This window comes from Coregonus lavaretus (genome assembly GCF_964263955.1).
Source record: "Coregonus lavaretus genome assembly, contig: HAP1_SCAFFOLD_1175, whole genome shotgun sequence".
Lineage (NCBI taxonomy): Eukaryota > Metazoa > Chordata > Actinopteri > Salmoniformes > Salmonidae > Coregonus > Coregonus lavaretus.
Genome location: NW_028156594.1, coordinates 96519 through 113195, shown reverse-complemented (window position 1 = coordinate 113195; position 16677 = coordinate 96519). Strand labels below are relative to the sequence as shown.

At 42.1% G+C, this 16677-nt stretch overlaps 1 protein-coding gene across 1 annotated transcript; it reads left to right on the top strand.

The window, feature by feature from the left end:
• Window positions 1–1836: 1836 nt before the first annotated feature.
• On the top strand, window positions 1837–16120 carry LOC311126175 (uncharacterized protein; the record flags this gene model as incomplete). The annotated part of the gene is made up of 9 exons (XM_084200195.1): window positions 1837–1855; window positions 2042–2099; window positions 2219–2366; window positions 2494–2773; window positions 2970–3199; window positions 14493–14622; window positions 14900–15022; window positions 15240–15427; window positions 15752–16120. The coding sequence occupies 9 exons, from the start codon at window positions 1837–1839 to the stop codon at window positions 16118–16120; spliced, it is 1545 nt and encodes a 514-aa protein (XP_084056321.1).
• Window positions 16121–16677: the final 557 nt, after the last annotated feature.

Sequence of the window (16677 nt, the reverse complement as noted above, 5' to 3'; positions counted from 1 at the left end):
AATCTCACCAATAGATGGGGCTGCTGGCTACAAAATGGCTGAATTGTTTTGTTCACTGTTTTGTGATGTCTACATTGGCCTTTGCGTTAGCATTTTATGCTCTCAAGTGAACTATAACAATCAAATGTAGAAAACACATTCAGATCCTGGAGTAAAATCTTCCATAAATCAGCCTTGCTCTTCTGAACCAGAGTTGATCAAAAGCCTCTCTTCCATGCACTTGCAGGTACACCCCACAGGAGAGCACTGTCATTCACACTATTTAGTGTACATGAGGTATCTTTCTGCCTGTTGGGCAACGGACTGCATCTCCATGAGCTGGTGGGCCCAGTCTGCAGTTGCCATGGATACTCTGGGTGCTGACACTAGGAGGACTGAGTAGCCACTGCTTGTTTAAGACACTATTCATAACAAAGGATTAGAGGCACAAAGTACCCCCACTGCGTTATATGAGATACACCTCATCCTCATCACACAGGCACTATAATTAGCTGTACGTGGGTGTTTGCTTGTGTGAAGGTGGGGATCATGGTGTTAATTCTGTAAATTCTCAAACCATTTTACTTTGTAAAATAGGTAATTCACCTCATCCACTACCAATATGTACTTACCTATGCAACAGATGGTTGATTGTGGTTGTTGCTCTACTACTGTAGATGTCTGGGATTGACCTGTATGTGTTTGTGTTTTCCAGAATGAGTTCAAGGCCAAGAACATCAAGAAGAAGCAGAAGGTGAGCATTATAATGTCTGTGGGTGAAAACAGAAGGTAAGGGGGGGGTCTCAATGATAGGAGACGGATTGGAGCGTGTGGCTATGTGGGGTTTATTTAGGATCATCTTTGAAGAGGTAGGGTTTGCATGAACATTATCTGTTGGTGATAAGTGTGTGTCAGGATGGGATGGGGATGTTTTGGTGTCTACAGGGATGTCAACAGCAGCAGCAGCACTTGACTGTATCGTGCTTCCAGGGGGCTAGCATGTGGCACATCTTTAGGCTGTGTTACATAGGACTGACACACACACAGTGATACGGCTGCTTCTTGCCAACAGGAAACTGTGATATGATAATGACATGTATTGAGGTCAGCTGGCCCCGTTCCTTACGAGAAGGAGCAGGATGAATCCCACAGCAGCAACATTATCCAGGTCACCAACCGAAATCTGGGAGGGGCCTAAAATACTGTAATTCAACCAAATGACTATCAACTCACTGTAACTTATTGTAGGTCTATTTATAGAGGAACTTATTTAGTTGTTTAGTGATAACGTTTTTATAAGACATTGGCCTATAACACAGAGTTGTAAGCAGACTATTTTCCTTACAAAATAGTGTAACAAATATGGTTCTGTGCATATATAAAAGCTATATGTATTGAGTTTCAGTGGATTTTAGAATGGCTTTACTTTTCAGCAGTGCAAATGTTAGTGTTACATTAGGCCCTGTGGTTTCTTGTGTCATGATTCTACCATTGGACATAATAATCCTCATAGGATTGTAGCCTACATATTACTTATTCAATCTCAATTCAACATGATATGGAATTATATGGAACTATGTATGATTATGTCACAATCAATAGAAGTCTCTGGTTGCTATGACGTTGTTAACCTAGATTAACTATTAGTTATGTAGTCATGATTATGACTCAATAATATGTCATAACACTGAGCAATACCGCTGCTTTTCCATCCATAGAAATTGAATCTCATTCTAGTTCTGTGGATCCATCATTCAGGCACAAGACAAAAAGTTGCCTGAAGGCTGTGTATCATTGTATTGTTGACCCAGACGGAGTGCACTTCACAAGGATTGTCTTTATCTGAGAAAGCTAACCATGGATAACTCTCCTGGAGGTAAGCACTGATTGGGCTGATGTAAGGTTGCATAATTCTGGTAACTTTCCCAAAAGTCCCCTATGAACGACTACCAATGGAGCAAGGATTGACTTCATTTGTACAGTCCAATAGTCATGGTGTGCAGAATGTGTCATTGCTGAACCAAGGCTTTGTCCTCTAATCTTCCTTGCATTCTTTCTTTAGTGAACCAGGAGCAGGGAGACATACCAATGATCCCATTGGTCCATGAGCCCATGTCAGGGTAAGGGTTTTCTATGTAACACAATGTAACATCTGCACAGAGGTGCATTCTTAAAGAAATGGGAATTGGGGGACAAAGAATCCTAAAGATGGGCATGGTGTGAAATCTCTTTATCTCAGTCTGATAAACGTCCTGATGACTGCTAAGGATGAGATGCAGTGGGCCCAGAACCAGGTGAACAACTTGCAGCAGTCAATGGACCACATGCAGGGGCAGCTGAATTCCATGCAGGGGAAGTTTATTGAGTTGCAGAGTGCCCTCTCTCAGGTAGTAGATTAGTCTCAGCAAGAGTAGGATGAGTCATGTGTAATCATGATGATTAATGATGATGGCTGGAATGATAATGGTAATTCTAATGTCTTTGTAACTCCTATACTCCACCTGCACTGGATAGCTCCTTGATGACATGCCTGTGGTACCTGAAAGGGAGGGGATCCAACCGACAAACATCATCCCTGTGCAGAGGGAGGGGATCCTCCCGACAGGCATCATCCAGAGGGAGGATCCCAACAAGAACCAATCATTCCAACAAGGCATCATCCCAACACAAACCAATGGAATGGAACAGATGGAATGGCATGGACCACCTTCACCTCCCATCATCCCCATAGTGGGATCCTGGGATGCTGGAGTGAATGCTCCACGTTGTGGACATTTCTATGCCAGGAGAAAAGGTAATAAGAAAAGCCTTATCTTATGAGTGTGTTGTCTAAATGTCTACGTGAAACAGATTTAACTCTAGGAATCCATGTGCCTGTAGTCTGGTTGTGTTTGGGTTGTAACAAAGTATCATTTCAAGACACACTGTCAGCTAGTGATTGTTCTGTACTGTGATGAGCAGAGTGGCTTGACTTCTCCCACTTGTCACAGATATCCGGAGTAGATATGTGGCGGATCCTGCTTTAATGACCATCACCAAGCCGGAACACTCCGAGGCCAACCCTCAGAGCCAGACTGGCAGCTGGCTGGCGGCTGAACCTCAGCCCCCAGCACCCCCAGTACAGAAAACACCAAACAGTGGAGGCTGGCTCAGCTGGTTCTTCTGTGAAAAGAAAAAGGTTCCTCAGATGACAACGATACCAGATGACAAGCCTAGTTCTGTAAGTAACCTGTTATGTATATTCTATATAGAGACACTCTAGTGGATTCATCTATTTCTCAGTGGCTTGATTCACATTGATGGGTTGACACAAGTCCCATGCCCAAGGCTGAGGTATTCACTTTAATTCACGTCAGTAAAGCAGTGGATGACCATTGTATTTCAACTGTAAGAATGTTACTAATACATTTGCAAATTTGTTGATATGTTTTCCAGAATAAGCCTGTTCTACCTCCTCCCCCGATGGGGATGTATCTAGGGAACTCTAGTCTCCCCAAAGGAGTGAATCCTTACTCCATGAAAGCAGGTGAATAGTGCTTTAGACTACATGAGGTTTAACTCCAAGACTATACCAGCCAATGATAGCCCTCTCTGATGATCTCCTGCTAACACCTTTCCTTCTAACAGCAGGTCTAGGGGGCAGGTATCCCAAGCTATTGAACCCTGGTGGGATCACCACAACGCCTCCATACCAGGGACCTGGATCGCTCCCTGCCCAGCACACAACACTCATGGCACCAATGGCTGTGCCATTCGATGTTTAAAGGCAGAAACTTGCCCAAGGCACTCTATCCTATTGAGGTTTGACACTGAACAATCCTTCCGCAATGTATTAATTGAGTTAGCTTTACTTTACAGCAACACCTGGCTGAAGTAGCAGTGATGTTTAAGCTATTTATTTTTGTCTCACAGGTCATTTTCCAGGAGGGATCATTTGATATTTCAGCATTTTTAAAAGACAAAAAAAAGCATAAAAAAGTTATTAAAAGACTCTGTATGTTCACATAGCTTTGATATGTTTTCTGGCATCCTTTACAAGTCCATCGCTTGTGCATTTCTCTATGTTACATACTATACAGATGGCTGTATTATTTATACATATATTTCCCAAATATATAAAAAAATATATTTCATTTATCTATTTCATAAACATAATATCAAATGCAATTATAGTGCATATATTTAAATATATTACTTTACTGCAGGCCTGGCGTTGTGGGCGGGCCTTAGGGAGCCATGCTCGCCCTACCATACATTTACATTTACATTTTAGTCATTTAGCAGACGCTCTTATCCAGAGCGACTTACAGTTAGCACATACATTATTTTATCGAACACACAACCCTGGCGTTGCAAACGCCATGCTCTACCAACTGAGCTACATCCCCTGCCGGCTCCACCTCCTTGCCTGTGTAAATAAAATACATGGTTGAATGAAATTTTGCATGACTAATGTTTTTGTTGTTGTTGCTATAACATGCTATGATATGATATGATATTTGGCCCATTTAAAGTTTCAATTACCTCTATTTTTTATTGTTAAATTAAATATGGCTCAAGTAATTAAGACTGACAGGGTTTTAGACCTATCATAAATGCATCATGAAGCGTGTGTCTCTTTTTGCTGATTCAAATGAATAGTGGGTGGAGCGTTATGTAGACAGCCTCGTGATCGTTCGGAATGTCATGTTCAAGAGTAGGCTACCTTAACTTGTTTGTTCATCGTGGTCAAAATGGATATTAGAAATTGGTTTGCTAAAAAGAATGCCTCATCTGCTGCAACAAGTAGTCTTAAAACAGCCGGCCACAACACAGCAATGATATGGAATAATTTACTCTTTATTGTATTGATATGACATAGACATTGTCAACGGATTCCTTTGTATATGTTGAAATAAGCTGATCTTTGTATTTAAAGCAGTAGCTTTTTATGTTATTTTTATTGTAGTATGGAAGCAATGAATTTCATCATATAGGCTAATTTGAGAAGAATTTGTAAAACTATTATTTGACACAAGTGGTGGTGATCTGTTCAAAATGACCATAATGTGACTATTTCACGAATGGCCATGAGCGCACAAGTTGGTTAAAAAGGTACGCTACAGTAGGCCAATTTTACAGAAAAATCAGAGTGATTATTGTTATATAGAGGCAATTCTGTTTTGAATGCTTCCCAATCTACTTAATTACTGTCATGAATTCATCTTGCCTTGGTCTGCAAATGCGATCAAAGAGTTGCATTAGCCTATTATAAAGGCGATTTAAGCAGCTGTGGTGAGTGTTAGTAAAAGCATTCTAATTTAATTTACATTTCAGTGTATTTCCTATGTCATGTAGGTAGTAGGCCATGCATAATACAAATATACGGAGCTGTCCATGGTGCTGAAGTTAGAGATCAATGTACCGGTAATGCCGAAGCCAGTAGGCAGCAAGCCACGTCAACAGGTGGAACGTGGACATGGGTAGGCTTATGCATGTTGTGCATAAGCCTACCCAGTTTTACATCTCAATAAAGTAAGCGGTTGGCACTTGGCACATACCTGAAAAAAAGAATGACTTAGCCCTAGAGATGAGAGGGAAAGTGTCCTAGTAGTGTTCCCATATCTCCTATTAATTCGCTGACAAAATATTATCATTAACTGCTCTTGAGTGTGAGGATACAGTGGTGAGGATGATTGCTTTTGTGTCTCAGGGTTGGAGATTTATCTTATCTATCACACAATATTTGTTGCTCAGAATGTTTGGCTCCCAAATAACACCAGCCTGTGGTGGAGTGGTCATTAGGACAGACAGAGAGAGAGAGAGACCTTAGACCTTCTGTCTGAGGACCAACTAGGGTCACCCAGCCACAGACTTGCGGGATCCCCCCCCCCCCCCACATCCACACCCCCACCCCAACCAATCAATACCCCCCCAAACCAACCATGCCCACATCCCATATAGGCCCCCTCAGATCAGACCTATGCCCCTCCTGCCCACCCCACGCCCCCCACTCCCGCAAAGAGGGCCTCAACATAAAAGTCACACATACGCCCAGGCCGTGAGCAGGCAAACAGGCCCAACCCCCACGCTTACACTAGCCCAAGATAATGGAATGTATCAGATGCTCAGCAGGCTCTGCTCACACTTACTGGTCTGAGGCCAAAACACACGACTAACAACATTGGACACTTTATGGAACACAAATCCTTCACTATCTCGTCCTGGAGTATCCAAGGCCTGAGGTCATCTGCCTTTGGCCTAAAGATCAGGAACCTGGACTTTACCAAATAAATCAGAAATACAGACATTGTCATCCTACAAGAAACATGGTATAGAGGTGATGGACCCACTGGTTGCCCTCTAGGTTACAGAGAGCTGGTAGTCCCATCCACCAAACTAGCAGGAGTAAAACAGGGAAGGGACTCAGGGGGTATGCTAATTTGGTATAACTCACTCTATAAAAATAAATAAAAACAGGAACATTTTACATTTGGCTAGAAATTCAAAAGGAAATGATCTCAACAGAGATAAATGTCCTCCTGTGTGGTACCTATATCCCCCCACTAGAATCCCCATACTTTAATGAAGACAGCTTCTCCATCCTAGAGGGGGAGATCAATCATTTCCAGGCCCAGGGACATGTACAGTGCCTTGCAAAAGTATTTATCCCCCTTGGCGTTTTTCCTATTTTGTTGAATTACAGCCTGTAATTTAAATGGATTTTTATTTGGATTTCATGTAATGGACATACACAAAATAGTCCAAATTGGTGAAGTGAAATGAATAAAATAACTTTGCTATGAAGCCCCTAAATAAGATCTGGTGCAACCAATTACCTTCAGAAGTCACATAATTAGTTAAATAAAGTCCACCTGTGTGCAATCTAAGTGTCACATGATCTGTCACATGATTTCAGTGTATATATACACCTGTTCTGAAAGGCCCCAGAGTCTGCAAAACCACTAAGCAAGGGGCACCACCAAGCAAGCGGCACCATGAAGACCAAGGAGCTCTCCAAACAGGTCAGGGACAAAGTTGTGGAGAAGTACAGATCAGGGTTGGGTTATAAATAAATATCAGAAACTTTGAACATCCCACGGAGCACCATTAAATCCATTATTAAAAAATGGAAAGGATATGGCACCACAACAAACCTGCCAAGAGAGGGCCGCCCACCAAAACTCATGGACCAGGCAAGGAGGGCATTAATCAGAGAGGCAACAAAGAGACCAAAGATAACCCTGGAGGAGCTGCAAAGCTCCACAGTGGAGATTGGGGTATCTGTCCATAGGACCACTTTAAGCCGTACACTCCACAGAGCTGGGCTTTATGGAAGAGTGGCCAGAAAAAAGCCATTGCTTAAAGAAAAAAATAAGCAAACACGTTTGGTGTTCGCCAAAAGGCATGTGGGAGACTCCCCAAACATATGGAAGAAGGTACTCTGGTCAGATGAGACTAAAATTGAGCTTTTTGGCCATCAAGGAAAACGCTATGTATGGTGCAAACCCAACACCTCTCATCACCCCGAGAACACCATCCCCACAGTGAAGCATGGTGGTGGCAGCATCATGCTGTGGGGATATTTTTCATCGGCAGGGACTGGGAAACTGGTCAGAATTGAAGGAATGATGGATGGCGCTAAATACAGGGAAATTCTTGAGGGAAACCTGTTTCAGTCTTCCAGAGATTTGAGACTGGGACGGAGGTTCACCTTCCAGCAGGACAATGACCCTAAGCATACTGCTAAAGCAACACTTGAGTGGTTTAAGGGGGAAACATTTAAATGTCTTAGAATGGCCTAGTCAAAGCCCAGACCTCAATCCAATTGAGAATCTGTGGTATAAAGATTGCTGTACACCAGCGGAACCCATCCAACTTGAAGGAGCTGGAGCAGTTTTGCCTAGAAGAATGGGCAAAAGTCCCAGTGGCTAGATGTGCCAAGCTTATAGAGACATACCCCAAGAGACTTGCAGCTGTAATTGCTGCAAAAGGTGGCTCTACAAAGTATTGACTTTGGGGGGGGTGAATAGTTATGCACACTCAAGTTTTGTGTTTTTTTGTCTTATTTCTTGTTTGTTTCACCCAAAAAAAATATTTTGCATCTTCAAAGTGGTAGACATATTATGTAAATCAAATTATACAAACCCCCCAAAAATCCATTTTAATTCCAGGTTGTAAGGCAACAAAATAGGAAAAATGCCAAGGGGGGTGAATACTTTCGCAAGCCACTGTTCTAGTCTGTGGTGACCTAAATGCTAGAACTGGACAAGAACCTGACACCCTCAGCACACAGGGGGACAAAGACCTACCAGGAGGTGACAGCACCCCTCCCCATATGTCCCCCTAGACACAACTACGTCAACATAACCAACAAAAACGGGTCACAACTCCTGCAGCTCTGTCTCACACTGGGTATGTACATAGTCAATGGTAGGCTTCGAGGGGACTCCTACGGTAGGTATACCTATAACCCATCTCTTGGCAGTAGTACTGTAGACTACTTTATCACCAACCTCAACCCAGAGTCTCTCGGAGCATTCACAGTCAGCCCACCGACACCCCTATCAGATCACAGCAAAATCATAATCTACTTGAATGGAGCAATAATCAACCATGAGGCATCGAAGCTGAACGAACTGCATACTATTAAGAAATGCTATAGATGGAAGGAGGGTAGTGTAGAAACCTACCAAAAAACTATTGGCCAACAACACATCCAATCCCTCCTAGACAAAATGTTTTCCTTCAATAGTGAAGGTGTAAACTTAGGAACAGTAGGAAGCCTGAACAATATATTTGACCTATCAGCTGACATATTAAATTAAAATTCCGGCAGAAAACCTAAGACAACTAACAACAATGAGAAATGGTTTGATGAAGAATGTAAAAACCTAATAAAGAAATTGAGAAACCTATCCAACCAAAAACACAGAGAACCAGAAAACTTTAGCTTACGCCTTCACTATGGTGAAACACTAAAACAATACAGAAATACACTAAGAAAAAAGAAGGACCAGCATGACAGAAAACAGCTCATTGTGATTGAAGAATCCATAGAATCAAATCACTTCTGGGAAAATTGGAACACACTAAACAAACAACAACATGAAGAGCTATCTATCCAATATGAAGATGTATTGATAAACCACTTCTCCAACCTTTTTGGCCATATAACAAAGAACCAGGTGCAAAAACATATACATGATCATTTACTAAACTTAGAATAAGTTATTAAAGACTACCAGAACCCACTGGATTCTCCAATTACATTGGATGAGCTACAGGACAAAATACAACCCCCCCAAATTCAAGTTGGCTATTCTTGGAGTGATCAAGCCTTGGACCACAAATTCAAGTTGGCTATTCTTAAACTCTTCAATATTACCCTCAGCTCTGCCATCTTCCCTAATATTTGGAACCAAGGCTTGATCACTCCAACCCGTAAAATTTGACCCCAATAATTTCTGTAGAATATGCGTTAGCAGCAATCTCTGAAGAATCCTCTGCAGTATCATCAACAGCAGACTCTAACATTTCCTCAGTGGAATCAATGTCCTGAGAAAATGTCAAATTGTCTTCTTACCAAAATACTGTACGACAAACCACGTATACACCATTATTGACAAACTGGACTCAGAAATCAAATGTCTACTGTTTGCAGATGATCTGGTACTTCTGTCCCCAACCAAAGAGGGCCTAAAGCAGCAGTGAATCTCAGTAAGACAAAAATAATGGTGTTCCAAAAAAGGTCCAGTAGCCAAGACAACAAATACAAATTCTATCTAGACACTGTTGCCCTAGAGCACACAAAGAATTACACCCACCTCATCCTAAACATCAACACAACAGGTACAGTTGAAGTCGGAAGTTTTACATACACCTTAGCCAAATATATTTAAACTCAGTTTTTCACAATTCCTGACATTTAATCCTAGTAAAAATTCCCTGTTTTAGGTCAGTTAGGATCAGCACTTTATTTTAAAAATGTGAAATGACAGAATAATAGTAGAGAAGTTTACATACACTCAATTAGTATTTGGTAGCATTGCCTTTAAATAGTTTAACTTGGGTCAAACGTTTCGGGTAGCCTTCCACAAGCTTCCCACAATAAATTGGGTGAATTTTGGCCCATTCCTCCTGACAGAACTGGTGTAACTGAGTCAGGTTTGTAGGCATCCTTGCTCGCACAGGCTTTTTCAGATCTGCCCACAAAAGTCCTTCAATGCAAAACAGTATTTTAATCAGTTATTTGGTGATGTGAATATATTTACTGTATCTAAAATTGATAACTAAAAAAAAAAAACACACTATTGAAACATTTCTGAAATTCACTGAGTAGGATGGTATTTCCTGTCCTCCTCTGCTGTACAATGTTTTAAAACAGTTGCAGCCAACAGTATTTTTCAGTGACAACACGTTTGCGGCGTCCTCGGAGACGCAGATAGCTAATTAGCACGGGTAATCGACTCTGTCTTCCGTCTGTTGTCTGTAAACAAGCTCTGTAAAATGGAAATATGTCCATGTGGGGGAGTCTTAACCCTATAAAGGTGTTTTAGGAATTTAACCTTAACATTTTTATAATAATAATAATTCTTGCTGATATGAAATATACGTTCTTTGTTTCCAAAGCCGTACCGCAAGCGATCCGTGCTAACGTTTAGAGCTAGCATCAGGGCTGTAAACAACTCCCACAGCCAGAAGATACTATTGTCAATAGGCACTAAAGGTTATTAGTGTCTATGAATGGGCTGGGATTGCCTTACAACTATATATACATTCCTTATTGTAGGTGAAGGAGAAACCTCACTCAATATTGCCATTGTCTTTAGGCCTAGCTGAAATGTGTGTAATGCATCCAGAATAGGTTTTTGCTCAGAATTACAATAGCCAATGTTGTTTACCACTGTTACCATCTACGCATGGATGCCATTGTGGCAGGTTAATCTGGTTCTTCTACTATAATGGTATGCAGCCACAGGAGTCAAAATTATATGACCATTAGACCATGTTTGAATCAATAGCTGAATGACAAATGTTTAACTCGAGGGAAGACCTCTTGTAATAACATTTATAGTTGGGTGGATTTCTGTTGGGTGGATTGTTGCACAATTGCTGTTATACTAATCTATAATGAGCCTTTTAGCTAATCAGTGGGCAAGGCCAGCCCCCCTGCCAAGATGGGCCAGCCTGTTTTTCTCAGGCTGAGGTCACGCAAACTCATATTCAAAGTGAAACAGGGCTTCAGCAAAGATACTTGTTCTGACACTGTCATCAGTTAGACAGACAACATCATGGATTGTAAAAAACTGAAAGGATGGGTGTCACTGCTTATAAACTTGGAGCACATTCCACTTTGTCATATTTTTTTGGGCAGCTAAAACCATGATTTGGACAAACAGTAAAGTGCATTAGCCTCACGATTCCTGTAATGAAACTGAGCACCCTGACCCTGTGCCTGTTTCACAGGGACCTGCTGCTGTAATGAGCAAGCCACTCTCCTCTTCCCCCATGCGCTTGAGAGAGAAATGTGGTCTAATCGTTTAACATTTCAAAATGCAATTGCGGGAAATCACCGCTTTGGAAGTTTAGTCTCTTTGTCCCGTTTGAAGAGTGGAGGGCCTCAGCTTTCTCAATAGTCAGCTCAATAGTTTTACAACCAAGATATTTGATATGGCTTTGAGATATGGAGCGGCGCGCGGCGAAATGCACACCGGCCTTTGCGAGGGTATAGGCCGATAGGTCTCATGGGTAGTAGCCTACAACTGCAACATGTTTTTAGGACATAAAATGTACTGTTGGTTGAATACATGGCTACTAGCAGTGGGTATTATATTTAGAGTTATCGATCTAGTTAATGTGTTTTGAGTTTCCACTTCCTCGTGTTGTACCCCAAATTAATTAGCCTAATGATATTTGAGGTGCACATAAAGATGTATCTCTATTGAACAAAAAAATTCTGGAGTCCTATTTTGACAGTAAAATATAGCAAATATAGTCTTAATTGTCATCCCATAATTCATGACAATCACTGGGTTAGGTTAAATGTATTGAGTCATGCATTCCTGCTTGTACGTGTTAGATGAAACAACTTAGTCTGTCTATTTATTACACTTCTTAATAAAGCACTATGAATGACTTCATAAAATGATTACTCATAATTTGGGGGGCTGGTGCCAACAACTGTAAAAGTTAGTAGCACCAGTGACACCAGGGGAAAATGTTAGCCTGGAGCCCTGTAATAGTAATTGACCTAGAGACTGCTGCCCTATGTACATAGTCATTGAACACTGGTCACTTTAATAATATTTACATACTGTTTTACCTACTTTGTGTGTATGCTGTATTCTAGTCAAGGCTCATCCTATATAACTACTGCTGTACACACCTTTTCTATTCATACATTTTCCATTATGTCTATACACACCATCATATAAACTCAGCAAAACAAGAAATGTCCCTTTTTCAGGACCCTGTCTTTCAAAGATAATTTGTAAAAATCCAAATAACTTCACAGATCTCAATTGTAAAGGGTTTAAACACTGTTTCGCATGCTTGTTCAATGAACCATAAACAATTAATGAACATGCACGTGTGGAACGGTCGTTAAGACACTAACAGCTTACAGACGGTAGGCAATTAAGGTCACAGTTATGAAAACTTAGGACACTAAAGAGGCCTTTCTACTGACCTGCTCATCTGCGTGAACGTGCCTTAGACATGCTGCAAGGAGGCATGAGGACTGCCGATGTGGCCAGGGCAATAAATTGCAATGTCCGTACTGTGAGACGCCTAAGACGGCGCTACAGGGAGACAGGACAGACAGCTGATCGTCCTCGCAGTGGCAGACCACGTGTAACAACACCTGCACAGGATCGGTACATCCGAACATCACACCTGCGGGACAGGTACAGGATGGCAACAACAACTGCCCGAGTTACACCAGGAACGCACAATCCCTCCATCAGTGCTCAGACTTTCCGCAATAGGCTGAGAGAGGCTGGACTGAGGGCTTGTAGGCCTGTTGTAAGGCAGGTCCTCACCAGACATCACCGGCAACAACGTCGCCTATGGGCACAAACCCACCGTCGGGACTGGCAAAAAGTGCTCTTCACTGACGAGTCGCGGTTTTGTCTCACCAGGGGTGATGGTCGGATTCGCGTTTATCGTCGAAGGAATGAGCGTTACACCGAGGCCTGTACTCTGGAGCGGGATCAATTTGGAGGTGGAGGGTTCGTCATGGTCTGGGGCGGTGTGTCACAGCATCGTCGGAATGAGCTTGTTGTCATTGCAGGCAATCTCAACGCTGTGCGTTACAGGGAAGACATCCTCCTCCCTCATGTGGTACCCTTTCTGCAGGCTCATCCTGACATGACCCTCCAGCATGACAATGCCACCAGCCATACTGCTCGTGATTTCCTGCAAGACAGGAATGTCAGTGTTCTTCCATTGCCAACGAAGAGCCCAGATCTCAAACCCATTGAGCACGTCTGGGACCTGTTGGATCGGAGGGTGAGTGCTAGGGCCATCCCCCCTCAGAAATGTCCGGGAACTTGCAGGTGCCTTGTGGAAGAGTGGGGTAACATCTCACAGCATGAACTGGCAAATCTGGTGCAGTCCATGAGGAGGAGATGCACCACAGTACTTAATGCAGCTGGTGGCCACACCAGACTGTTACTTTTGATTTTGACCCCCCTTTTGTTCAGGGACACATTATTCAATTTCTGCTAGTCACATGTCTGTGGAACTTGTTCAGTTTGTCTCAGTTGTTGAATCTTGTTATGTTCATGCAAATATTTACACATGTTAAGTTTGCTGAAAATAAACGCAGTTGACAATGAGAGGACGTTTTCTTTATATGTATATTCCGTCTATCTAATAACTCTATATTAAATTCCTTTATTTTTATTTAGGGGATTTGTGTGGTTTTTTGTATTGTTCGCTATTATTAATATCACTACTGCACTGTTGGCGCTAGAAACATCATTTCGCTACACCCACGATAACATCTGCAAAATGTCTATGCGGCCAATAACATTTGAAGGTATGTGTTGATTCAGGAGAACATATATATGACGGGCACTAATTAGCAATATAGGCTAAGTTGCTAGCTTGGCTTTTATAACGTGGAATGTTTAAGCAGACAGAACAGAACAAAAGCAGCACTGAGTGACACCAGCGAAGATGCTGAGACAAACAAAATGGTTAGAGAAGAGGCACAGTTATAGTGGTGAGTTGTCTCCAGTGGTGTTTTTACGTATTTGTTTTAAACATGAGCTGGTTAAAAAAAGAGGACCATGTCTCGCCAATCACTGGTACAGAAAATGGTTGAGAAATGCTGTACTTTACTGCCAATGTTATGTCAGCACTACTGCCTGTGTGTAGGGTCAGGGTGAAGGGTGCATCTATGGTTGGTGGTATCATGATGGTGGGAGGGATGGTGGTGTACGCAGCGATGTGGATAATGCCAGGGCTGAATTCTTGTCCCAGTCCGCCCCTGTGCATTTATCAGTGCATTTGTGCACACCCTGCAGGCTCTGATGTCTGTGAACGCACGGCTGAGGCAGCTCTACCCCGACAGCGAAGAGCTGTTTGACATCGTCCTGATGACTAATAACCACGCCCAGGTCGGAGTGCGCCTCATCAACAGCATCAACCACTACGGTTCGTGGTCGACACGCTCAGCCATGCCTACTACAGTGCTATAAGCAGAGAAATACAATGACCAGTAATTGGAGTAATTATATTTCTATGGTTATAAGACGCGCTTATTGTGAGCTGCATTTCATTGAATGATGGGTATTTTTGACCAAATATGTTTTTAGTGGTTGTATGCATGTTTTGCATGGATGTTAGTGGCAATCTTTGGCTACCAGCCTGATGATACCATCACATTTGTATGGGGTTCTGATACGTTTTTGTTTTTCACTCTACCTGACAGATTTAACCATTGAGAGGTTCTGTATGACGGGAGGGCAAAGCCCCATTGGCTATCTGAAGGCCTATCTGACCAACCTGTACCTCTCCAAGGATGGAGAGAAAGTCATGGAGGCCATTGAGGAGGGTAGTTGAAAATGCTGCTTTCCTTTGTCCTCTAGGGATTAAACTGGTTTAGGTTAGCATGGATGCTAAATTGGTAACAGAGTAAAAAACTGTAGATGTACATTGTGGTAACACTTTTTATAGGTATGATATAGCCTACATATATGATACCGTTGTAATGCATTTTTAAGACTTATGAGCATGTATAAGCCCCTTTTTTATAATGTCTTTATAAATAGGCATTGCAGCAGCGACCATGTTTGCATCTGGAGATGTGGAGAACAAGCTTTCCGACACACAGCTGAAAGTTGCCTTTGACGGGGATGCTGTCCTCTTCTCTGATGAGTCGGAGATCATCGTGAAACAACACGGCCTGGACACGTTCTTTGAGCATGAGAAGGAGTTTGAGAACAAACCTCTTGCACAGGTGTTCATGAGAGTATATGCCTCCTATTTTATGTTAGCTTTTGACATGATTCCAAATGTTCTTTCTTTGGGTAATACTTTATTTGGAGTCTCCCTATAGAGGGTTATAGATGTTCAACTTACTATCAACAAACTTTTTAACTAACACACCCACTTACCCTAATCCTTAACAAGTTGTTGCATATCATCCGTGGCTGTTGATAGTTTGAGCATTTAAAGACCATCTATAATAGGGGACTATCCAAATAAACTGGAACCCATTGATGTATTTGCTTTAATAAAAAATGTAATAATACTATGCTAACCCTATGTCTCATTCACTCAGGGTCCCTTAAAGTGTTTCCTGGAGGCGCTTGGTAAGCTCCAGAGGAAGTTCTACGCCAAGAACGAGCGTATGACCTGCCCCATTCGTACCTACCTAGTAACATCCCGCAGCGCAGCCAGCTCAGGGGCCCGCGTCCTCAAGACCCTCAGGAGCTGGGGCCTGGAGATCGACGAGGCCCTGTTCCTAGCCGGGGCCCCTAAAGGGCCCCTCCTGCAGAAGATCCGTCCCCACATCTTCTTTGATGACCAGATGTTCCACATCGAGGGGGCCAAGGAGCTGGGTACTATCGCGGCACACGTGCCTTATGGGATTGGACAGAAGTACCACAAGGAGAAACTTAGTGAGCAGCCTGCCAAAGACACAAAGTAGTGAGCCTCCTAGGGGTGGGAAGGTATCATACATTATGCAAATAGTTAGTTGCGCACAACCCTGTCATCAGCGGTAGGTTTTGTTTTGTGCTGGATTTTGTATTAAAAGTGCCTTTATCAGAATATACTGTAATAAAAATGTAGTAGTACTCACTTCAGGGATTTTTGCTAGAATAAAACAAGTTTTACAATGTCACCTGATGTTCTCGTTCATAAGGAGAATACTTTAATGCAATATTCATCATATTCCAGTTGTTAATTACAGAATTATCTATCTAGTTTTTGCAAGAATGTATGTGTTCACATTTCACACACACAAGTGTTTTTTATATCTTTAGAGAAGAACATTTGGTCTCATTTGCTGCAGAGACCAACATGTACACTACCTGTGAAAAGTTTTAGAGCACCTACTCATTCAAGGGTTTTTCTTAATTTTTACTATTTTCTACATTGTAGAATAATAGTGAAGACATCAAAATTATGAAATAACACGTATGGAATCATGTAGTAACCAAAAAAGTATCAAAATCAAAATATATTTGAGATTCTTCAAATAGC